Consider the following 25139-nt stretch of genomic DNA (forward strand, 5'->3'; position numbering starts at 1 on the left):
TTGTGAGCTACACTCAGCCGGCAGTTTATCAGGTACAACCAGCTAAAACTGATAATCTAATGAAACACTGAAGCCTTTCATGAAGGTCGCTATGTTCAGTTTTTAAAAACAGTTTCAGAGAGTTGCTGTTGAATTGAATTCCTGTGGGCTACAGCAACACTAAACCCCTGAGCTTGCCTGAGAAGGACTAAATGCACAAAGCTGCTATTTTTAAATATCCCATGGAGAGAGACTCTCACTGCAGCCTGCTCTATTTTGTTGTGAAAATGTGGGCGTGCAGCCTCGTTCTGTGGACGATAAACCAGGTGCAGACTCTGGAGGCTGGCTCCAGACGCCACTCAATCCCCATAGACCCCTCATGTTAAAATGCACAACTTTACAGCAATAATAAATATGTTAGGTACAAAAAACGGTTTTGGTCATTTGGTCACATTTTTAAAGCTTAAAGTTACGCATCATTAAGGGCGTGGCTGCTTTGAATGACAGGTTGTCTGCTAGGTGTCACCTCTGTCTCTATCCACCCCTCGTTCCTCCACAGCTCCACCGTCTTGAGCAGTTATGTCACTTCTGGATTCAAAAAAACAAGATGGCCACTGTCACATTGCTGAACTCAAGACTTCAAAACAGGAGTCTGCAAACCAATGGGTGACATCACACTGGCTACAGTTACTTATTCTACGGTCTACAGTCGTAATTTTCTGCTGTGCATACGACCTGTGGGCTCATTTTTAGAGTCATTTTTACACAGCCTGAATGGGGCGGGCAAAATATTAGGAACACAGTATACGATGCATTAGTTGTATTATAAGTTGTACATTGTAATAAATGTTTGCTCATGTTTATTTTTTAGTTTTTGTTGCTGCAATGTTTTGAATCTGTTTCAAGGGTACGTCAGTAAAACCTGTCCGCTCTGCTCTCTGTCGTTCATTTTAAAAAGTAAAACACGTGTTCACATAGAAGGAACATAATCACAAACTCTGCTCCGCTGCTGTTTGTCAAACATTTGTTTACTGCATCCACAAACCTCCTGAAGCTAATTAGAATCGATCACTGGGATTTTTCTGTGTGTGACACAGAAACCTGTTTTACTGCTGACCGCTTGCTCGGTTCACTGTCCCTTCTCCTCTGTCTGTTTCCTGTCACGTTGGTTTTTAGATAAGTTCCCTTGACCTCTGACGAGTCAGGATCAAGTCCCTAAAAGGACTCGTGTCGGTTAGATACTGACATTGGTAAAGTGTCCACACATTGAACTCCATTGTCTTGTGGGAGAAAAAGTACTCACTCTGTATTTGTAGAAAGACGTTTCAATACAGATACAGATGTTGGAGCATCTCAAGGTGCAGTAATGAAATTATTGGATTTATAAACCTGGCTCTCGAGTTTTGCTAATTATTTCTACCTGTCACAAAAGCATCTTTGACAATAACTCGTCGTTGCTAAAAATGAGACTGTCATCCCGACAAAAACAAAAATTACAATTATGATTCTTGTCTTAAACAAAGGAAGAAGTCAGGAGACGTTGTTATGAAGTCACAGCTTTGTTCTCTCAGGTTGTTGTTTCCTGTAGTGAAGGAGATTTTGAAACGTCAACACATAGACAGCAGAAGAAAGGGACAAGTGACCAGTGGCAGGTTTATAGCTACAGCCTACATCCAGTGAGTAAAACTATTGTTCATGTAAAGATGAGAGTTGTGGCTCCCATCTCATCTGTTACTGCTTTTTTTAAAATAAGAATTGCATTACTGATTATGACACAAATATTATCACCAAAAAACTTCATCAACAATCTGAAAATTGACCGATAAGCAGTTTGTCTGTTGACCAGCAGGGGGAGACTCTGTGTCCACAGTGTGGCATGAATTCTCCCCCAAACAGAACGATTTTTCAAACCAGTGTTGGCCTTTTCTGAATAAACCTTCCCACTGCTCCAAAAGGAGCCATTTGCTGGCGACTCCGAGCACAACAGAGCCACCTGACAGAGCCGCCAGCCAGCAGAAATTCACCTCAATGCCTTCAGAAAGCTGCTTTATGTGTGTCCTGCCTGCAACTGAGGGAAGAGAGAGGAGAAAGGCCTTAAAGAAAAAGTCTGCAAAGTGCAACTCCGAGCTGTAACTCAGAGTTTCCTAGCAACATGCTCTGCAAGATGAAACCGAGAGTTTCGCCGACCTCTTTGGATCAGATTTTTTATTCAGCGCTTCTTCTTTTTCTTTTTTTTTTAAGATAAATTTGGTTTAATTAGATTAAAACTAGGGTGTTTTTATTATTCCATAAGTTCCTGTTAGTGTTCGTAATCCCCTGACGCTCACATCCAACCACACACACATTTCTCCCTCAGTGAATCTGCAGCAGCAGCGTTCGCAGAAGCATTTGCATGTGTTGTTTTTTCACTGTAATCTCTCACCCTGCCTCAGACCTGTTGAATCTTAAACCTCACAGCTCCCCCATTCTCCCCTCACAAGGAAAAAAAAGAAACCAAGACAAAAGCATGAATGCATAATTAATATAGTGAAGCTGCATTTTTAATTGTTGCTGGTCTTCAAAGTTGCCCAGTGGCATTGTCTCTCGGTTCGGGCCGGCTGCTTCCGATGGCAGAGCTTCATTCAGGTCTTTTTAGGGCCTGAGCGCTGCAGAAGCACCGGCAGACAACGGCTCCAAGCTCGCCTCTTTTCTCAGGGTGTCTGCCCGCACAATGGACTTCCTTAGCCTGCACACAAAAGAGGCTGGCGCATGAAAAAACACCCAAATTCAATGGCATTCCTCTCCACAATGCGCTCTGAGAATATGTGCTTGTCCCTCTCCTTCTCTCCCTCTTCTCTTTCAGCACTGGGTGATGTATTAGGATGATGTGTGAGGATCAGGAAGTGATATATTCCTGCATCAAAATTAAACAAATCATTTAAAAGTGAGAGTGAAGACAACAAAGAGTCAGCTGCAGCCGCACCAGCAGCTCTGTGAGGCTGTACTTAACAAGATGATGATCATGGTCTACCTTAGAAACATTGTACTAACGTACGACCATTTCTAAATAAAAAGATGCTGAGAAGTTGATTCATGTCTTTATTTCAAGCTGACTCGACCACAGTAACACACTTTTTACTGGCCTCCCAAAAAACACCACTGAGAGACTTCAGCTCCTTCAAATCTCTGCAGCTCGGCTACGAACCAGAACCAAGAGGAGCGAGCACATGAGGCTGCTCTGCACTGACTTCCTGTTACATTTAGAATTGATTTTAAGCTCCGCCTTCTTGTATATAAGGAGCCCTACATGGGCTGGGACCGAGCTACATCGCTAACTCCCTTGTTAACTATTAGCCTCCAAGAACACTGCGATCATCTGCTGCTGGTTTATTGGAGGTTCCCAGAAACTGCCGGAAGAAGATCAGGGATGCAGCCTTTGTCAGTGAAATACACTGCCTAAAGATATCAGAGAGGCTAGCTCGCTAAATATTTTTAACAGAAAGCTAAACATGTATCTGTTAACTTTAGACTTTAACTTCCTCTGACTTCCTCATACAGGTCTGAATCTCTATCTATTTACGCTTCACGCTGCTGCAACTGTTTTACAATCTTCCTTTAATTTTATGATTTATAGTTTTACAATTCGATGATTTTATGAGTCAGTTAATCCGTGTTTAAAACAGTTTTTTAATGGTTTTATATTGAACTGCTTTGCCTGTTTTATGTCCATTATGTCTGTTTTCATGTGAAGTACTCAGTGCTTATTCTGTCTTTATTGTAAAACACTGTGCTGCATTTCTTTTATGAAAGGTGCTGTATAAATAAAGTTTGTTATTTATTTGTTATTATTATTATAATAATTATTATTATCATTATGTACAGAAATTATCTGAGTTAAGAGCCAATCTCAGTATGCTAACATGCTAACAATGACGGGTCCATCCCATTAGTCCGACGTCCCGTTGTTCCAATATGTGATTATACTAGGCTATACTGTATTTGTGTACCATAGAGGATCGGCAAACACAACAAAAGTAGGCTACTGGTCGAGATACAAGTGTCATAGAGAGGAGAGAGTGAAACTCCATAACCTCCTGTTATTAACTCTGGGGTTCGGGTTGTGTGGGGAGCTCTCCGTGGTGCTGAACGGCTCCCGGCGGGCGTATTTCTGCCTTGATGGTGCGCCGCGACCNTGATGATTTCGGAACAACGGGACTTCGGAACAATGAGTTTAATATGGTCGGAACAATGGGCAGTTCCCACAATGACGAGGCATGCTAACATCTGCCCTGAACACAAAGAACAGCTGAGGCTGATAGGAAGTATTGGACAAACTGAAATTTTGACATGATGATGGAGCCCAATGAAAAATCAGATCACCACAGTTATTACAGTTTATTCAGAGGGGAACAGTCTGAACCAAAACTCAGAGCAATCTTCAGAGAGACCAGACCAGACGTCCCTCTCCCCAGTGACGCTTTCCAGCTCCTCCTGGGGGACCCCAGTGTGTTCCCAGGCCAGATGAGATATGTAATACCTTGCCCAGCATGGGGACACCGGGCCCCCCCTGGAGCCAGACCCTGGGGTGGCTGGGCCTTGGGGCCCAGTTGGGACTCAACCTGAATAAATAACATTGAGCCGTGGCCCCGTGGGCCCCTGTGGGCCCACCACCTGCAGGGGCAGGAATCAGGGTTCGGTGCATTGTGTGCCGGGGGCAGGCAGGGGCGGGGCCCCGGGCGTGCTGATCCCTGGCATCGCAGAGTTGTGAATTTGTAGCTTAATAAGTCCTCCCAGTTTTATTTTCCCATGCTGTCCTGGTCGTCCAGGCTTCCATGAGAAACTCTTATTTATTTGATTATTAAACTTCAAATGTTTTGTCACATGTCCTACACGTAGACAGGAAAAAGAAACGTGAAGCTAAACCACGTTTCCTGTAACTTTAATTGTTAAGCGAGTACTAAGTAAAGTTTCACATTAGCCTTCTAAGATGCAGCAAAACCAGAGATACTCTCTTTTTTCAATTCACACATTTGTCTGAGTATAAATGTTCACAATGGCGTGGACCACATGCGTAGGGTCTGCTGCACAAGTATAAATCCCCCTTTACTCCCACTTATGGTCTCAAGTATGAGCATCAAGAGATTGAAACATCTAATCATAAAGTGACCTGCTGGAGGACCAGAGTACACCGTCATGTCTTTCTCCAAGAAAGGGAAATCAGATTCCAAAAAACAAGAGACAGAAAGGAAAGAGAAAAAACAAAAAATAAATTAAAAGGAGCTTGAGGGAGACGTGGATCAAGAGAGGCAGGGGGGCCCACAGAGACTGCTCATGCATAGGGCCTTGAATTTGGTGCTACGCCCCTGAGTGAGTCCCCACAGTGTGTGTGTGTGAACAGGTTGTTGTTCTCACATTGTTATGGATCCACAAACACACACACTCACACTGTTGCTGGTCAGATGGGGTGACATTAGCTCCCCTATCACATCCTCTGTGTGAGGAGCTGCAGTGGGTGAGTTGGGAGCCGGAGGTTGGTAGGGTTTGGGGGTGGGGGTGGTGGCTCCACCATTGTCGGGCGCACATTGAGGCCCGCTGGCACGCCGGCAGGCAGCTTACCACCGCAAGGCTGCTGGGAGCCACAAAGGGCCACGACGGAGGGAGAGTCGAGCTGGTTGAACTTCACCAACACCCGCAGCCTAATCCTCCTGCCCTGTACATCTGCGCCGGGTCGGTTTCAAAAGCCAGACCCCCTTTTTTGCCTCTAAAATCCCCCCCACCTCCTCCTCCCCATCATGCACCAACTCTTTTCTTTTCTCTCAGTTTTATTCTGCAGCAGGAGAAAGGACGGCCTTTTGTAGTGGCCCATAGTGTCACACAGACACAAGACCTGAGGCTGCTAGTCGTCAAATGGAAGCTCTCTCTGGGCCTTTCACAGCGCTCACTTTGCTCATGTCGACTTGGGGAAAGAGGGGGAAACTCTTATTTTAGCACGTGAAAAGGCTCCAGACGGGGACATGAAGGCCGGCTCTTCACATCGGACACAATTGACTTTGAAAGCCGGCGTTTCTCTGAGAGTAGTAGGGAGTGTTTGCCGGGATGTTGGCATCATGTTTTAATTGAATTTGACTGTCAGCAGGTCTCAAAGGGGCCCAAACAAGCTTATTATGAAAACACTCTTCTAGGATTCTGCTGAAGGAAACATGAAAAAAAGGTCAAATGACTTTTAAACGCTGCTGAAATCATTTTGGTTATTTCTAACTTTTACACAAATTGATGTAAATATACAAATTATAAAACAGTAAGACAGAGTCTGAATGGCTGTTAGAAGATAAAGCTGACAATATTATTTATATTATTACATATCAACAGTTTTAAGAAAACATATCCTCAAACTCACACAGCAGTTTTTCAGTCTTAACATTTTACTTAAAATCATAATTGTAGGGCACCCTGGTGGTCTAAAGCTGAAGGTGCAAACCATGAACTGCAACATCCCTGCTATATGACCTCTGTTGTGCACTCACCAGCCACTTTATTAGGTACACCTTGCTTAATTCTTGGTGTCATAGATTCAACAAGAAAGATTTTGGTCCATATTGACATGATGACATCACACAGTTGATCCATGATGAGAATCTCCCGTTCCAGCACATCCCAAAGGTGCTCTATTGGACTGAGATCTGGTGACTGTGGAGGCCATTGGAGTACAGTGAACTCATTGTCATGTTTGAGATGATGTGAGCTTTGTGACATGGTGCGTTATCCTGCTGGAAGTAGCCATCAGAAGATGGGTACACTGTGGTCATAAAGGGATGGACACGCTCAGCAACAATACTCAGGTAGGCTGTGGTGTTTAAACCATGCTCAGTTGGTACTAAGAAAATCTCCCCCACACCATTACACCACCAGCAGCAGCCTGAAGCGTTGATCATTCTGATGCTCAGTTTGAACTTCAGCATGTCGTCTTCACCACGTCTACATGACTAAATACATTGAGCTGCTGCCACATGACTGGCTGATCAGCTATTTGTATTCACGTGCAGTTGAACCGGTGTACCTGATAAAGTGGCAGGTAAGTGTACATCACCCTCCGTCTATCTCTGCCCTCCTTTCCTGTAATCTCTCTTCTGTCAGCCCCTGTACACAGACACAAAATATCAAAATCAATAACTGGAAAACAATTGTAAAACTGCAGGCCTACATTAAGGAAAGTAGTACTGAGACTTTTTGTTCTGGGATCCTTCACAGTAAAAGACAAAACCCTCCGTCTCAGAAAAAACATGGGACAAATCTCCATATTTTGAATTACAGACTTTATAATGAAACTGTATTCTACATTGTTGCCACTCCATCCACTCAAACATCCGCTTGTCTCTTTGCTTCTTGCTGCATGCCGTCCTGTCTGATGACATCAGCCTCAGTCTGTGTCAGGCTTTAAATGATAACATAATAATAAGAACAAAACCTGCAGAAGGTGGTCAACACTTTTTAATGACCTGTGTTTTAAGCACCTGCATGATGTAAGTTCAGATAGAAAGAGATGGAGCCTACAATGAAGACAGACTGAGTGCACAAGGTGATTCAATGTAATGGATGGGTCTGTCCCAATACTCACACTCACAGTTTTTGTGCTTTCCCGCGAAGGGCTAGGGTGTCCCAAACTTAAAGCTTTGTTTAAAAAGAGGTTGTTAATCTCAATGGGATCTTCCTGGTTAAATAAAGGTTAATTAAATTAAATTAATGTCTGAGAAGCTGCATGAACCTAAACCAGTGTAAATGACAGCTGAGGACGCCCTCTGGTGGAGAACATAACAAACTGCAGCCTGACACACGCTCTTCATAAATAACTCTATAACCAGGCTGATATGAAACTACTGACATGACTGAAGGGGTTAAACTCTGCCAGCTGAATGCTTCTACTTCTACTGCTGAGAGACAATGAAACCTAACTCACAGATTCACACCCAGAGGTGGAGCTACAGTGACTGAGCAGAGCTGCAACGTCACATTTCCTGAAACGAAACTGAAAGTCAGTGTGAGTGAGATCAGAGCTGCAGTGGAGACAAGTCTCTGTGTTTCTCTCTACACAAACATTCAACTGAATCCAGCACGTCTTTATCAACAACTGGTGAGTTCACTGACCTACAGAGACAAGAGACAACTAACTAAATATTTGGTCAACGTTTAGTTAAACCAGAATCCATTACAGGAAAAAACAAACAGTCATGCTAAAAGCCAAACTGGTCTGGCTTAGATTTCCTTTGGGTTGTTTAAAGTACAGAGTATCTGAATGTTTTTCTCAACGTCACTGTTTCTGTAGTGACTGCTGCCTGTCTTTGTAAGGACACACAGCTGATTACTGTGTGGTATTCAACTGATTCCAGGGGCTGTATTCAGCTTCCCGGTGCGAAGATTTGCTCCTTGTGACGATATTATAAGAAAATTATTAGAACTGTGACGTTTTCTTAGAATTTCTCCTCAAAGTTAAGACTAAATCTGTGTAAAGATAGAAGTTATTTACTGAGCATCTTAGACCTTAAAAGAGCTCCTAAGGTGAAAAACTGTTAGGAGCAGGGAGGAGGACTTTTAAGAGGCTCAAGAGTTTCTTAATCAGAGGAGAAAATGGTGGAAACACAAAGAGGTCAGAGAAATATTCTCCAAACAATGGATGACAGTGAGTCAAAGAAATGCTACAGATTAGATCATGAAGGGAGAATATGTGTGGTCAATCTCATTAGGGGTATGCACGCATTTCATACCCAACACAACAACACCAGACATAAAATGATCACAACACTAAGATATTTGGAAAACTGTAAAAACAGTGCAGCAGTGATGAGTTGAGTCTGTCTCAACCTTCCATCAGCAGAGTGATCACACTAACAGTGACAACACTTTGACAGTCAGCAGTTCATTTCATTTCCACTGGGTGTCCACATCATGCAAGCTTATAAAGGGGTGTGTCTGTAACAACCAATCACATCTGTTAAAAGAATGCATCACACCTAGCAACGGGGTCAACCACACCTCCTCACTCAGATAAAACTTTCTGTCCCTTCTTTGCTCAGAGTCGCTCTGAGAACTTTCCTAAATCACTACTAAGCTAGGAGTCCTTACTAAAAGTTTTTAGGCTAAGTCAAGAGCTCTCTGAGAGGACTCTCAGAATGTTTATGAATATGGCCCCTGGGACCGGTTGCACAAAACACCTTAAGTTTTCTCCTTAAGTATGACACTTCTCAGCTGGCATTCTAATGTTTATTCACTGTTGAAACAACGTCATACACCATGGTTGAATAACTGTTGATTTATGTTTGGTTTTGAAAGATGAATCAATGTTGATTTGACAATGTTTTCAAATTTTCTCATGCTGTCCTGGTCGTCCAGGCTTCCATGAGAAACCTTTATTTATTTGATTATTAAACTTCAAATGTTTTGCATGGAACATCACATGTCCTTCACACAGACAGGGAAAAGAAACTTGATTCTAAACCACATTTCCTGTAACTTTAATTGTTAAGCGAGTACCCTGATCTCACATTAACCTTCTAAGATTAACAAACTCAAGATGGAGGATGTAAAAATTTGATGCAGAAGACCCAGAGATATTGTCTATTTTCAGTTCACACATTCTTTTAAGAATAAATGCTCACAACGGTGCAGGCCACGTGCGTGGGCTACGGCGTAGGGTCTGCTGCACAAGTATAAATCCCCCTTTACTCCCACTCATAGTCTCAAGTATGAGCATCGAGGGATTGAAACATCTAATCATAAACTGACCTGCTGGAGCCCCAGCCCCTACAAAACGTTAAAAAACATTTGTTTAAACAGAAACAGCGGTGTGTTGAACATCTCATTGTGTAACGTAGGTGCATGGCCTTTGAAAAAAAAGATCATTACCTAGTAGAACACTGCATTGCTGGTTTAGTGTGTAAGGTGAAGTGGAGCAAATATTCAAATATAGCATGCATTTACACTGATATTGATTTTGTGGTATCTATATAGTGACAATAGTTTGATTTCATTAAACAAATAATGAACACCACCTCCACTCTACTGCTCTTGATTTGATAAACAAATAACCTAAAGACGTATAATTACAGTTTGTTTTCTCACGCTTTGTGTCCTCAGAGTGTCGATATGTCTGCTGCCAGCTGTCTGCTGACTGAAGATCAGTTCCTGTGCTCCATCTGTCTGGATGTGTTCACTGATCCAGTCACCACAACATGTGGACACAACTTCTGTAAAACCTGCATCACTGAACACTGGAGTACTAATGTCCCCTATCAGTGTCCAAACTGTAAAGAGGTTTTCACCACCAGACCTGAGCTGCAGGTCAACACTTTAATATCTGAGATGGCTGCTCAGTTCAGACAGTCAGCTCAACAGAAAGCCAGCAGCAGCAGCTCAGAGCAACAAGTTTCCAAACCAGCAGAGGTTCCCTGTGACGTCTGCACTGGATCCAAACTGAAGGCCCTGAAGTCCTGCCTGGTGTGTTTGGTCTCCTACTGTGAGACTCACCTGGAGCCTCATCTGACAATGTCAGGTCTGAAGAGACATCAGCTGATCGACCCTGTGGAGAACCTGGAAGGCAGGATGTGTCTGAAGCACGATAAACTGCTGGAGCTGTTCTGTAAGACCGACCAGATGTGTGTCTGCGTGCTCTGCACTGTTTCACACCACAAGACACATGATGTTGTTCCTCTGAGAGAAGAATATGAAGGAAAGAAGGCCGAGCTGAAGGTTGAAATTCAGCAGATGATCCAGAAGAGACGACTGAAGATTGAGGAGATCAAACACTCAGTGGAGCTCAGTAAGGAAGATGCAGACAGAGAGATAGCAGATGGTGTTCAGGTCTTCACCGCTCTGAAGGAGTCTGTTGAGAGAAGCCAGGCCGAGCTCATGGACACGATCAAAGAGAAGCAGAGAAAGACAGAGAAACAGGCTGAAGGCTTCATCAAAGAGCTGGAACAGGAAATCTCTGAGCTGAAGAAGAGGAGCACTGAGGTGGAGCAGCTCTCACGCTCTGAAGACCACCTCCATGTCCTTCAAAGCTTCACGTCCCTGAACACTGCTCCACCCATCAAGAAGTGGACAGAGGTCAGCGTCTGTCCACTCTATGAAGGGACTGTGAGGAGAACTGTGAGTCAGCTGGAGGAGATGATCAGTAAACAGATGAAGAAACTCTTCACTGAGGTCGAGCTGAAGAGGGTCCAGCAGTCTGCAGTGGATGTGACACTCGATCCTGATACAGCACATCCTGGACTCATCCTGTCTGATGATGGAAAACAAGTTAAACATGGTGATGTAAAGAAGAATCTCCCAAACAGTCCAGAGAGATTTGATTCTTGTCCTAATGTCTTAGCAAAGCAGAGTTTCTCTTCAGGAAGATTTTATTATGAGGTTCAGGTTAAAGGGAAGACTAACTGGTATGCAGGAGTTGCCAGAGAGTCGATCAACAGGAAGGGACAGATCACACCTAACCCTCAGAATGGTTACTGGATAATAAGTCTGAGGAATGGAAACGAGTACAAAGCTTGTGCTGACCCTTCAGTCAGTCTCTCTCTGAAGTCTCGGCCTGAGAAGGTGGGGGTGTTTGTGGATTATGAGGAGGGTCTGGTCTCCTTTTATGATGTTGATGCTGCAGCTCTTATCTACTCCTTTACTGGCTGCTCCTTCACTGAGAAACTCTGCCTATTCCTCAGTCCCTGTCTTAATTACAGTGGTAGTAACTCTGCCCCTCTGATCATCTCTCCTGTCAGTCACACTTGGTAAAATAGGCAATTCATTTTCTACATGAAAGATTTTGTGCCATTTAATGTAAAATAATATAAGTATACTTATTAAGGTACACGCCACTTTATCACCCCCTTCCTATCCTACCATCTTAGGTTCATGTCATGCCTTTCATAATAGTAATCCCCCATCACCATACTACCTTATTGAAACAAGAGAATGTTACTGTGTTCCTAAATACTTATAAGCTCCCCCTGCTGTTGTCTGAAGCAACTTGGGGGATAGAGACCATTCTCCAATTTGACTCAGAACTCATGGAAGACAAAACCAACAAAAGAAACTGTCACTTAATGTAACAGATAATGCTTTCAAAGTCAAATGTCAATATTTTAGCACTCTGTTCTTCAGCTATTAATGGTCCATTAACCCGTTTCCCATTTTCCAAATCTTTCTTAACCAGGTAACCGGAAAAAAACATTTTTTTTATTGGAGGTTAAGTGATTGAAAACGTTAGTCTAATTAATTACATGTTCTTTGATGAATTTGTTTCAAATATTTTTATTGTGAAGCAACAATAAAACAGCAGTACCATCTTTCTTGGTATAAAAATTGCCTCATTTCCATTATAAACAAACACATTACAGAACTGTAATACAAATACAAAATTAGAAAATACAAAAATAACAATACCTGGGGAGATAAATAAGAATAGAAATATATATTGTCCTAAATATGAGATTATTGGTTTCCAGATCTTGTCGAAGTCTTCCAGCTTGTTGTTCAGAGCATACCGAATCCTTTCAAGATGTAATGTATCAGTCAATGCAGTTACCCAGGCCCTAAAAGTTGGTGTCTCCTTCGATTTCCAATGTAAAAGGATGAGTTTTTTCCCCGCATAGTAGGCCGTAAGACAGAAGGTGGCGCTGAGTATTCTGCAGACTCCTAGTATTCCCTGATGCCCCCAGTATGACCAAGAGTGGATCTGGTTTTATTGTAATCCTAAGAATGTTCGTTGATGAATTTATCAAAATGAATTGCATACATCAATTACTGCTGTCAAGCTATTTCAAAAAATTCAATTCAAATAAATTTTGGCAGATGTGTTGCAGTAAAGCTTACAGAATTTGGACACAATTGTCCCCCTGTCCTACACCACCCAAATTGATCTGCAGTCCTTTGCAATCCATTTTGTAAGGCGGTTAGTTAGTCGGTCACAGGAAGACTTACACAGTTTGAACACCTGGTCGAGTGTCGCTTGACGAGGCTGACTCCTAGCACTAGCATCAGAGGCTGTGCTAGCTCAGACCTCTGGGTTCGCTGCTAAATGCTTTGTGTTGAGGTGATATTTCAGACTTTAAGTTCTCTGATGGTACAAAAATTCTTCACTGCAGAAACTTTAGAGAACAGTGCTTCTATCAACAGTTCCATCTGGGCGTTTTTAAATGTAAATGTTCATTCACGGGGCCAAACAGCGTCGTCTCATATGTATTTTTTTTGTGTCACATTGCTACTTTTTACACAGCTACAGATTTTACTACATTAATTGATATTATCTTATATAGTCAAAGTTATTTTAATAACCCCATTACCTGCTTAAAGGCTGTTGAATCATCCGAGAACAATATGTGCATAAATACGAAGCATTTGCACCTTGTAGTTGTGTTTGTGCCAGATTCAAAGCCCTTTATTGTCTGATCATTGTATATATAAAGAAGGGTTGCATGCTGGCACAAATCAATGAAGAGCAGTTTATGAATAAAATAAAATTAATTTGCTTTCATCAAATTTTCTTTTTAAATTAACAACAGACAAAATAAAGTCTTAATTGTAGTTATTTTGTTTTTGATTGATATCAAAGCTGAGAAACAAGCTAATTGTGTTTCTAATGAAGCCAAATGATGTGATAAAACCATCAGACTGACCTGAGCTGCCAATCTCCAACGCCCCATCACATTTGAGATAACTGGTAGTGTAAGATAAGGTAGTGAATGCTTTAGTCCTGTTTCCACCAAGCAGTACGCTTCAGTTCAGTTCGGTACGCTTTTTTTCTGTTTCCACTGCGAAAAGTTGTGGACTGTACCAACAGAACCGTTCCGTACTGTGACCATGTTTGGTCCCCCCCTCTGTTGGGGTACCTAGCACATAGATCTGTTACTAAAAGGTGGAGCTGTGAACACTGCAGTCCGCCCACATTTAAGAGTAATGTTTGTGGTGGAAACACTGGGGTCTAGGTACCATGTCTGAAGGGTAACTTTTGGTGCCAAAGGTACCATACTGACAGTGTTGGTGGAGACGGGGCTATTGGTTCTGTCACAGCTCAGTTACTGTTCTGTGATTTGGTCAAGGCTTCATTGAATGAGATAAACAAATTACAAGTAGCTCAAAACAGAGCGACACACTGTGCACTGCAGTGCTCTGACAGAACTAATGTTAAAGACATGCTTGACACACTGAGTTGGCAAACTGTAAGGCAGAAATTCAACTATGCATTGTTACATTTTCCTGCTACCGAACGCTAAAACAATTATGATGCAGAAAACAGTCATGTACAGACAGTCCAGTCAATCTAAGTCAAAAAGGGCCCGACCTAGGAGAAACTGCAGTCGTAATGTTTCATGGTTTTTATTGGTCCTAAAACCCTCCTGCATCGTATGTTAAAAGTATACCGTCATTGATTTAGTGGAACTTTATTATTTCAAGGGCAAAAGCAAAGTTTCAACATTTTATAGTGACATGGTGAAATGATGTTAATACTGGAGGGTGTATGGATACCTATCCAACACATTTGGTGTCTTGTCTTAAGTTTTTGGGTAAAGGATATTGTGATGTGTTGTACCTGTCCACTTACAGTTTGTGCCCCACTGCTCCTATGGGCGTATCTGCATCTAAACTGTCAAGTCATGGTTTTTTTTGTTTGTTTGTTTTTTGCGGGAGTCAGAGGGGCAACTGCATCTGTGCGCACCGCCATCTTGGATAAATGATTCTGTATATTTCATATGTATGATGTCATCAGGGTTGGTTTGACGTAGAGATACAGAGTGTGTGTGAGCTGACTGGATCTATTACTAATTTTTCTACTCTATTCCATTCAAATATTCTATTAGCATCTTTGCTCTTATTGTCATCATCTTTTTTCTTTTCACTCACTTAAAACAATGCATTTAAATTTAAGTAAATTGCAAAGGCAAAATGAAACACTGTGCCTCATGATAATGTGCCAGAAAAAGACATCCAATACGTCTTATATGGGACAGGAAACACATACAAGGGCAACAGTGGAAGCTTCTACTTGTCAAAAACATCATGGGAAATCACTGGTGATCGTGTTTTATGGGCCCAGGTCAGACTTTTCACTAACTGGTACCACCCAAGGCAGCAAATACTAGTTTGGTATTATGAAAAACTTTTTATCTCTACATGATATTTCAACATAATCACCCTTCCCAAGTACAGATATCAACCTTCAATGACACCAACAGTTAAACCAAAGAATGAAAAAGCAGAGGCATGTTTCAAGTTTGGTCTCACTCAAGCTCTCAGTCTGGGTGCTGATATGCGTCATGGTTTTCATGGACAAACACGTTTGTATATGTGCTGAATGATAATATGATTTATAAGCTAATTTTATTGACTTTGTTTGGATTAAAGAAAGATCATTTTAGGGTACAGGGACCTCCTCAGTGCACATATACATTCAGAACAGGTCGTATCTGATGGTTATATGTGAAAAAGCATTCTTAAAATAATGTTTGGATTACATGAAAATATCATGTTCTGAAGCAGACACATGCACCTCTTTGTCTGAAGCTGTGACATAATGGCCCCAAATTTTGAGCCCTGAATTTTCCTTGATCCACTAAATATGTAATGGTATACTTTTAATATGTTATTTGGATGTCCCAAGAGATCACAAAAAAACTTCAATGACCTACTATTGCAATTGTCCCTGGGTCAAACCACAGATTGACTGGACTTGGAATTATTCAGTGTATATTGTTCAAGAGAATATTAAAAGTGTGTTAAAACAGCATCTCCAAACATTTCAGAAATTATAAATGAATTATGTTTGTAAATTTTGGAAATGGTGTATGTAACAAATATATACCTGGTGAAACTAAATCCCCCTGGAAGATAAGGAGATGTGTTATTTAATGCCCTACTTGGAGGCAAATGTTTGAAAGCTCAGGATGGATGATTTATAATTTATCAGGCAGACGAGGATTTATGTTTATTATAAATGACCATGTATTCATATGAAACTCAAACTCAGGTCTGCTATGAATTCTTAGGAACTGTGTCTGAATTAATTTTTGTTAAAGCGATGATGATTTGGTTTATTTTCCGGACGCAATATTACAACAATGCATTCACAAAGAAGAATCATCGCTATGATCCTTATGTCTGGATGTCAAATTAAAAAAACGTTTTAATATCTGATCACTGTTGAAATAAAAAGTGTTGCATACTGGCACAAATTGCTGAAAGTTATTTATAAATAATACGAAAGTAATTTTCTCTTAACATCTTTTTTTTTTTGAATAAACAAAATCAAAATGAAAATTATTCTGTCTGATTAAATTATTTTGCTTATGATGAATCTAAAAGCTGAAAAACATGTCGTTAAAAACTCCATCACCTGCTCTTGCATGAGAGACAGTTGGTAATGTAAGATGATGTGGTGTTATTTAAGGTCTGACTTGTGTTTGAGCAGCTGATGTGAACACTGAACTAGTCCTGTGAGTTTGTGGAGAATAAGTGAGAGCTGAGGACGCCCTCTAGTGGAGATCATGACAAACTGCAGCCTGTGGCCACATGACGACATGCTGTTAATAAATGACTCCACAGGCTGAAGCAGAGGGAGAATAATAATATCTAAGTGGTACAAGTGCTCAGTCTGTCATAACAAGCTTTACTGTGTGTTCTGTAGCATTTTGAATTCACACAAAATCAGCAACTTTATTTCACTTAAGACTTTTACTTATTAAAAAGAGAACCACATTAATCTGCTGCTGTGCTCCAATCAAAATGATTCTCCACCTCTGTTTCAGACTCTTATTTTCCTCCTCTTCAAATCTCACAATGGGACAATACCACCTCAGCTACAGAGCGACACCCAGAGGTGGAGCAACAGTGAAACAGGAGAGCTGCAACGTCACACTTCCTGAAGTGAAAGTAAAAGTTTGTCTGAGCCACAGCAGAGCTACAGTCGAGACTTGTCTCTCTGTTTCTTTCTCAGCTGAATCCAGCAGGTTTTTATTTCTTGACAACACAGCAGGATCTCTGCAGGACACTGGTGAGTAGCCTGCACCCACAGACTGGGACGAGACTCAGCTAAGTATTTGGTCAGAATTCAGTTAAAGTCAGAATCAGCAGCGTAGAGCCGACACGACGCATGAGCGAACTAAACAGCTGCTTGTGGCCCCGTGGTGAGCACAGGCCCCCCAGGAGCTCATGAAATGTCCCACGAACAGAGCCGAGTGGCCGTACGCCGACTACGCAAGTTGCGTAGGCTCTGCAAATTACGCAAGTCCGTAAGGTTTAGTTACAGCTCTGGACTGACTCAGGGTGGAAAGCAGCTGGGCATACTGGGCAACATGAGTGCACATCAATTAGTAAATAATAACCATCAAGCATTCAGCCAAGCCAAAGTATAAATAGTTTTATATCTGAAAATATATAAAAGGAGATATGTTCATCAGCAGAGGAGAAGCTGGATCATCAGTTATGTTGCACAGTTTGCATTGAGATTTTCTTTAGATATTTACACTTTACTGGCATTTGTATTTATTTAGATGTTATTCACCCTCTGACAGCATTTCACATTTAACCTCCTGCACCTTTTATATTTTATATTTTACAGCATTCCTTATTCCTTATTAACACAGTCTTTACTTTTTAATTTTGTACCTGTATCTGCATTCATATCATCCGAAGCAAAGTATATATTTCCTCTGCACTGCTCTTATACTTTAATTTAGGCCATGTTTACCCGAAAACGATCCGCTGAAAAAGTAATCCTTTCTCATTTTCTTTTTGGAAAAAGTTCTGCCTTCAGACGTTTTGATAACAAACATGACCAAAAACGCTGCAGTATACCTGCCAGGCCAGTAGTTGGCGGTGTGACTTTGTAATGAAACAACATGCGCCTGTGCACATGTGCTTCCTTCTACAGCACGGTGATGTATAATCAAACAAAATGGCAACCGCACGAATGTTTGTCTGGACGGACGACAAGGTTGAGTTGCCACAATAAAACAGAGCTCGGGAGTCCGCCATTGTTTTTGTGATGATTGACTTTCTCGCACATGCCTGGTGACTGGAACCGTAATGCGCATGTACGAAAAGGAACTTCATATTGCAAGTTTACAAGACAACAGAGATGGTGCTGTTTCCAAAAAATTGCACTCTGGAACCTGTTTTTAAAATGTTGCTTTTCAGCCACCCAAAACGCTGCTGTCGAGGGAACGATCAGCCAAAACGCAACTAAAGTTTACCGTTTTCGGTTAAAATCGTCGTATAAACAGGACCTTAATCACCTTACACTGCAATACCTGCACTGTCAACCACCTAAATTTGCTCTTCAACCATATATGTAACAGCTCCCTGTAGCAGTCCTGGGACGAGACCATCATTTCACTGCTGTGTTTTTATTCTTACACTTATTTTCTCTATCCATATGTGTATCTGTGTTTTTGTATGCGTTGTGTAATAAGCTGCTGGGTGCCTTAATTTCCCTCAGGATTAATAAAGTATCGATCAGCCAGTGAGAGCATGGACTCAGTTGAACCACATCCAGCCTCAGACAGCACTGACACAGACCCAGTACAGCTGCCTTCAGCAGAGCCAGGTCCAGCCCTCATGATGTGTTCTGCTACCTTTTTTTCATTATTATCTCCTGTTAACCTGAATATACTTGGGGCCATCACAAGTTGATAGCGAGCACCCCCAGCTTGAGGCCGTTTGGTCTCAGGGGGCCCAAAACCCCTGTTGACAATGCAAATGCAAATATGAAGGCACTATGATGACATAAATTGTCATACAAGTATGAAATTTGGAAAGAAGTATCGTGACCCAAAGGGGGAAGGAGCAAAATAAGATTCTGGGGCTTGCTGCCATTTTATTTCGAAATATCACACACAACATCTCCCCCCCAAAGAAAACAAAAATTAACTGTCCGTTTGACATAAAAAATGATTATTTTTCATTACTTTGTTTATTATCACTGCTTCACTTGTACATAGAAAACTTCCCAAGCTGATGAGCTTTAATTTGAGCCCAAGTCGACCTTTCTATCTTGAAAATCACACTTACTTCGGCCTAAATTCGTCACTATACCTCAAATCAGAGAAAACTGAATTTCTAGTCACTAGCCTTCCAGAGAGTCGACCTGTCAGCAATATGAACCTGGAAGTTTTATGATAGAAATGTACAGTATGGGTGCCCAGCATTTAGAAACTGACGGATGCTACCTTGAATATGTCGGGATATTTGCATAATTAGCCTAATTAGCATTGATTAGCATAGTCACTTATCTAGACTGTATTTCAGCAACTGCTGATTTGGACAGTATTGGACTGGTTTCGGGGGCTCGTTATCAACTTGTGATGGCCCGGGGTAAATACAGGCTAACAGGAAATAATAATGAAAAAACAGGTAGCAGAAAACATCCCGAGTGTTGGACCTGGCTCCCGTCCTGGAACACTGTTAAGATGTTATGTTTTTCCTGTTACTTTCTTTGGTAAATTTATTTCACCATTTTATTTAAACAGTGCACCTTTTGTATTTCCCTCATTTGATCACTGTACCAGACCTTACATAACATTTTGAGATATTTTAAAGATATGTTCTTAACCATATGTTTGTCTTGTGCATCATACCTTTTGGCCGCAAAGTTTCTATATTCTGAGCTGATAAGGAGACAGGGTTAGATAGCGAGCTACTGCGCTAGGTAGTTTTCTATTTCTTTTTTAAACAAGCATAGTGCGCATCTAAAATGATGGCTCTGAAACTCGCACATGCACATGTCTAAAACGGTGGTGGCTCTCCAGCTCTGCAGGGGGATGTTTCTGGCCTCAGCTGGTGACATAGGCCACCTTATGGCTTGGTGGTATAATATGTTTAACACAAATCAAACATATGGCTCCAACAATGCATATAAATGGAAGAGAGTGCGTGTAAAATATATACAGTCTGTTCTGCAGACATGACTGAGGATGTACTGTGAGAGTGTAAAGGGCTAAAAAATGGTACCATAGATCAGAGGTGTCCAAACTTTTTTGAATGGGGGCCAGATTCGACCATTTGAAAATGTCTAGGGGCCAGCTGCTTCTCGCATCATATGGGCTATTAAAAATTAATTGTGTTGATCCGCATCAACATCATCAACATCATCTCCATCACCTCCGCGCTGCTGTTCTCTCATATTCCTCTTATCAGAGTTTGATTTAATGAAACAAATAATCTAAAGATGTGTAATTAAAGTTTGTTCTCACACACTTTGTGTCCTCAGAGTGTCGATATGGCTGCTGCCAGCTGTCTGCTGACTGAAGATCAGTTTCTGTGCTCCATCTGTCTGGATGTGTTCACTGATCCAGTCACCACACCATGTGGACACAACTTCTGTAAAACCTGCATCACTGAGCACTGGAATATTAATGTCAAGTGTCAGTGTCCAAACTGTAAAAAGCTTTTCTACACCAGACCTGAGCTGTATGTCAACACCTTCATCTCTGAGATGGCTGCTCAGTTCAGACAGTCAGCTCAACAGAAAGCCAGCAGCAGCAGCTCAGCGCAACAAGTTTCCAAACCAGGAGAAGTTCCCTGTGACGTCTGCACTGGAACCAAACTGAAGGCCCTGAAGTCCTGCCTGGTGTGTCTGGTCTCCTACTGTGAGACTCACCTGGAGCCTCATCTGACAAGATCAGGCCTGAAAAGACATCAGCTGATCGACCCTGTGGAGAACCTGGAAGGCAGGATGTGTCTGAAGCACGATAAACTGCTGGAGCTGTTCTGTAAGACCGACCAGATGTGTGTCTGCATGCTCTGCACTGTTTTAGACCACAAGACACATGATGTTGTTCCTCTGAGAGAAGAATATGAAGGAAAGAAGGCCGAGCTGGGGAAGACAGAGGCTGAAATTCAGCAGATGATCCAGAAGAGACGACTGAAGATTGAGGAGATCAAACACTCAGTGGAGCTCAGTGAGGAAGATGCAGACAGAGAGATAGCAGATGGTGTTCAGGTCTTCACCGCTCTGAAGGAGTCTGTTGAGAGAAGCCAGGCCGAGCTCATGGACACGATCAAAGAGAAGCAGAGAAAGACAGAGAAACAGGCTGAAGGCTTCATCAAAGAGCTGGAACAGGAAATCTCTGAGCTGAAGAAGAGGAGCACTGAGGTGGAGCAGCTCTCACGCTCTGAAGACCACCTCCACCTTCTCCAAAGCTTCATGTCCCTGAACACTGCTCCACCCACCAAGGACTGGACAGAAGTCAGTATCTGCCCACCATCATATGAAGAGACTGTGATGAGAGCTGTGAGTCAGCTGGAGGAGACGCTCAGTAAACAGATGAAGAAGCTGCTTGCTGAGACCAAGCTGAAGAGGGTCCAGCAGTATGCAGTTGATGTGACACTCGATCCTGATACAGCATATCCCAAACTTATCCTGTCTGCTGATGGAAAAGAAGTTAGATATGGTGATGTAAAGAAGAATCTCCCAGACAACAAAGAAAGATTCTCCTCGTGTAATTCTGTCTTAGCAAAGCAGAGTTTCTCTTCAGGAAGATTTTATTATGAGGTTCAGGTTAAAGGGAAGACTAAGTGGGATTTAGGAGTGGCCAGAGAGTCGATCAACAGGAAGGGAAAAATCACACTGAGCCCTCAGGATGGTTACTGGACGATATGGTTGAGGAATGAAAATGAGTACGAAGCTCTTGCTGGCCCTTCAGTCAGTCTCTCTCTGAAGTCTCGGCCTGAGAAGGTGGGGGTGTTTGTGGATTATGAGGAGGGTCTGGTCTCCTTTTATGATGTTGATTCTGCAGCTCTTATCTACTCCTTTACTGGCTGCTGCTTTACTGAGCAACTCTGCCCATTCTTCAGTCCTTGTGATAAGGATGGTGGTAAAAACTCTGCCCCTCTGATCATCTCTCCTGTCAGTCACACAGGGTAGAAAAAAACATTTCAATCTGTACAGAAAGAGTCACTAGGCCCGTTTCCACTGAAGAAGTTCCTGGTACTATCTGGGGGGCAGGAACTACTACAGGAACGTCCTCTCGCTCGGCCCTCTCAACCGCCGTGTCTCCACTGAGAGAGCGGAGTAGGAGGAAGGTTCCTGTAAAGTTACCGGGCTCGCTCTGTATGTGACGTAATCGTTGCGCGACCATTTTGACCGGGGCGACGTAGGGGCGTAGGGACGCCGTTAGCCGTTAGCGGTGTCTGTAATAACTCCGGTCCGTGAAAAAAATATTTTTTCCAGCGGATGTCTTAGTTACAACATGATTGAGCTAACTGGAGTAGTTTCATGTCGTATCCGACAACGGGAGGCTTTTAACAGATGACGTCCTGATGTTAGCTTTGCTGCTGCTGTTAGCTGTCCCTGTCAGCTGCAGCCACTGATGCTTTCTAGACATCGTGATTTCCCAAAACTGAATAAATACCACACATAGCAACACAAAACTGCTTTGCTAGCTCAATCATGTTGTAACTAAGATATCCACTGGAAAAAATATTTTTTTCACGGACTGTTTATTGAGTTACTGAAGCTATGAACGAGCTAACCCTCGTCTGCTGAGTTTTAAAAATGCCGGCTATTTTGTTGCTTTCTGTTGACGTCACATCCCCCCTTGAGTATATCCAGTCAGCACCAAGTAATCCCCAAGCCCCAGCCAGGAGTTTCTCGGGGCCGTTCTGAGTACCTACTCCGAGGCAGGGACTTGTTTAGGCCCTGTAAAAGTTCCAGAACTCTGTCCTTCGGGGGTGGTTCCTGCGGTGGAGACACGCACCAACGGCCCCGGCCCCGTAAAATTACCACGAAGTTCCTGCGGTGGAAACGGGCCTACTATCACCTAATTTAATAAATGCACATTAACTGGTGATTTGTGGTGTATTACATTTTTTTCTAGATTTTTCCTTATTTTTTAAATTAATTGTCACAACTGCATTACCTTCCTTCAAGACTGTTAAATCATCAGGGGAAAAATGCATTCAGAAATAAAAATCATTTGTTACTTAAATGTAGAGATGCCAAAATATTTATGGTATGATCATTTTTTAAATAGGAAGTGTTGTATAATTGCACAAATTACTGAATATAATTTTAGAAATAAGACAGAAGTTATATCCTTTTCCTTTTCTTTAAATAAACAAAAGCAAAATATATTTTTTTGAGACTGATTATTTTGTTTTTAATTAATATAAATGCTAAAAGAAACAGCTGATGGTGTTTCTAATGACACCAAATCATGTAATCAAAAACACAGTTGGCTGTTCTCAGTAAGATAATGTGGTGTTATTTTTTATTTAAGGTTTGAGTTGTGTTTGAGCAGCTGATGTGAACAATAAACCAGTGCTTGGAGTTTGTAGAGAATAAGTGAGATCTGAGGAAGCCCTCTAGTGGAGTTAATAACAAACTGCAGCCTGTGGCCACATGAGGACATGCTCTTAATAAATGACTCCACAGTCTGATGCTGAAGCAGATTACATAAATGAAATATAAGTCTAATTGGTACAAGTACGCAGTCTGTCATTGACAAGCTTTACTGTGTGTTATAAAGCATTTTTGTTCATTCTAAAATCAGCAACTTTACATTCATTTAAGACTTTTACTTAAAATGTTTTGTACTTCAACTACTTTATAAAAGTAAAGAATCACAGAGAAGTCCATTAATCTACTGCTGTGCTCCAATCAGACAGATTCTCCATCTCAGTTTTTAACTCTTATTTCACTACTTCTCATGAAGTTTCCAAAAAGGCAACAAACCTAAACTACAGATCCACACTGAGAGGTGGAGCAACAGTGAAATTGGAGAGCTGCAACGTCACATTTCCTGCAATGAAACTGAAAGTGTATCTGTCCCACAGCAGAACTGCAGTCGAGACAAGTCTCTTTGTTTCTCTCTCAACTGAGACCAGCAGGTTATTTCTTCACAACACAGCAGACTCTCTGCAGGACACTGGTGAGTACACCGCCCGACAGAGACGAGACGCAGCTAAGAATTAGGTCAACGTTAAGTTAAAACCAGAATCCACAACAAAGGAAAAACACCACATAAACTAGTCATGCTAAAAGCTAACTGGCCTAGCTTAGATTCCCTCTGGATCGTTCAAAGTATTTGAATATTTTTCTCAACTTCACTGTTCGTATAGTAACTGCTGTCTGACTTTGTGAGGCAATACAGCTGATAATATTTACTGTTTTTCAACAGCCAGTATGAACTGAAAACCTGAGCTCTTCACAAACAGGAAGTCCCACTGTGGGCAGATTTTTGACTGAGGTCAATCAGTGGTGGGGGGGGGTATAGAGAATAAACAGAGATGAACAATAATTAAACATTAGTCTGTATAGAACTGACAAACAATTATCACAAAGATAAATGAGCAGCTGGTCCACAGTCAGTGTGGAGAGGCAGAACTTATTGGCAGAAATGCAACCTTAGGCCCCATCAGCTACCGTCTGACAATGATTTAGCTTTTATCAGCTTTATTTTTTATTATATCTCCCGTCATATGCACATATCTGTTCATAGTGATGAGCTGACTTGACTGGCACATAGAAGAGTAGGTCTTACACCATGAATGAACAAATCTTTTTGAACATCCTTTTAAAGGAATACTCCGACGTTTTGGGAGTTATGCCCTTTCTCTATCATTTTCATATTGAGACAACATGATCAATATCTTTTTTATGTCTGTACGTCCAGTGGCTGGGTCTCAGCGGTTAGCATTGCGGCTTAGCTTAGCGAATACAATTTAAGTCTATAGGGGGTCAGTAACCTGCTCGTTAAAGTGAACAAATAAACGTTACAGAAACCCTGAAGCTGGTATTTCTGCACGTACATTTAAAATAAACACGTTTAAACATTAATTCGAAAAACGAGTGTCCTTTTTAGTCGTTTTAGAAGAAGTTTGATACACGGAACTATAGTGTGTTTACGCCCTGCGCGGAGGGATACACCGGTGAGCAGCAGCTGGCTCTGGGACAGGTACGCTAGGTCACTCGGTAAAAGCAAACAAAGAGACGACACGGACGATCATGAAGCGATATAACTCACTTGACTGAAAGCTGTCCATCAGCTCCTGCAGGCCTGGGGCGTTTTTTCCAGTTCATCTTAGGAACATGAAAAAAGTTTCAATCACGCCAGGATTAGTGATTGCTGCAAAGTTTTCACTCCTTGTGATGCACTCTCTGCGGCAGTTTTCCTCCTGATGATATATCTCCCCAACGATGGTAGCAC

The 25139-nt window shown here is 41.9% G+C and overlaps 3 protein-coding genes, 1 long non-coding RNA gene and 1 pseudogene across 10 annotated transcripts in view; 4 read left to right on the forward strand and 1 right to left on the reverse strand.

The window, feature by feature from the left end:
• Positions 1–7855: 7855 nt before the first annotated feature.
• On the forward strand, positions 7856–16239 carry LOC126407777 (E3 ubiquitin-protein ligase TRIM39-like). Its single transcript, XM_050072974.1, has 3 exons — positions 7856–8086; positions 10087–10768; positions 10892–16239. Exons 2-3 carry the CDS (start codon positions 10096–10098, stop codon positions 11728–11730), a joined length of 1512 nt encoding a protein of 503 aa, XP_049928931.1. The 5' UTR covers positions 7856–8086; positions 10087–10095; the 3' UTR covers positions 11731–16239.
• LOC126407716 (E3 ubiquitin-protein ligase TRIM21-like) overlaps positions 8067–25139 on the forward strand; it is a 77715-nt gene continuing 60642 nt past the window's right edge. The window contains exon 1 of the mRNA XM_050072877.1: positions 8067–8086. The gene's annotated coding sequence lies outside the window, so the exon portion shown is untranslated. The remainder of the gene's footprint in view (positions 8087–25139) is intronic.
• LOC126407778 (uncharacterized) overlaps positions 10090–25139 on the reverse strand; it is a 74022-nt gene continuing 58972 nt past the window's right edge. For 3 of the 5 annotated variants that reach the window (XR_007571817.1, XR_007571816.1, XR_007571815.1), the window contains exons 4-5: positions 20320–20412; positions 10090–10205 (exon numbers count right to left, since the gene is read on the reverse strand). This is a non-coding gene — a long non-coding RNA (uncharacterized LOC126407778). Of the gene's footprint in view, positions 10206–20319; positions 20413–20464; positions 20591–25139 lie in introns of those variants that run through there. The other 2 variants (XR_007571819.1, XR_007571818.1) reach the window with 1 other exon arrangement.
• LOC126407713 (E3 ubiquitin-protein ligase TRIM21-like) lies at positions 16617–23044 on the forward strand (annotated as a pseudogene).
• The window catches only part of LOC126407727 (E3 ubiquitin-protein ligase TRIM21-like), a 110291-nt gene continuing 108902 nt past the window's right edge, over positions 23751–25139 (forward strand). For 2 of the 3 annotated variants that reach the window (XM_050072903.1, XM_050072902.1), the window contains exon 1: positions 23751–23861. The gene's annotated coding sequence lies outside the window, so the exon portion shown is untranslated. The remainder of the gene's footprint in view (positions 23862–25139) is intronic. The other variant, XM_050072901.1, reaches the window with a different exon arrangement.

The sequence above is a fragment of the Epinephelus moara genome, chromosome 20 (genome assembly GCF_006386435.1).
Source record: "Epinephelus moara isolate mb chromosome 20, YSFRI_EMoa_1.0, whole genome shotgun sequence".
In the NCBI taxonomy this organism is placed as follows: Eukaryota; Metazoa; Chordata; class Actinopteri; order Perciformes; family Serranidae; genus Epinephelus; species Epinephelus moara.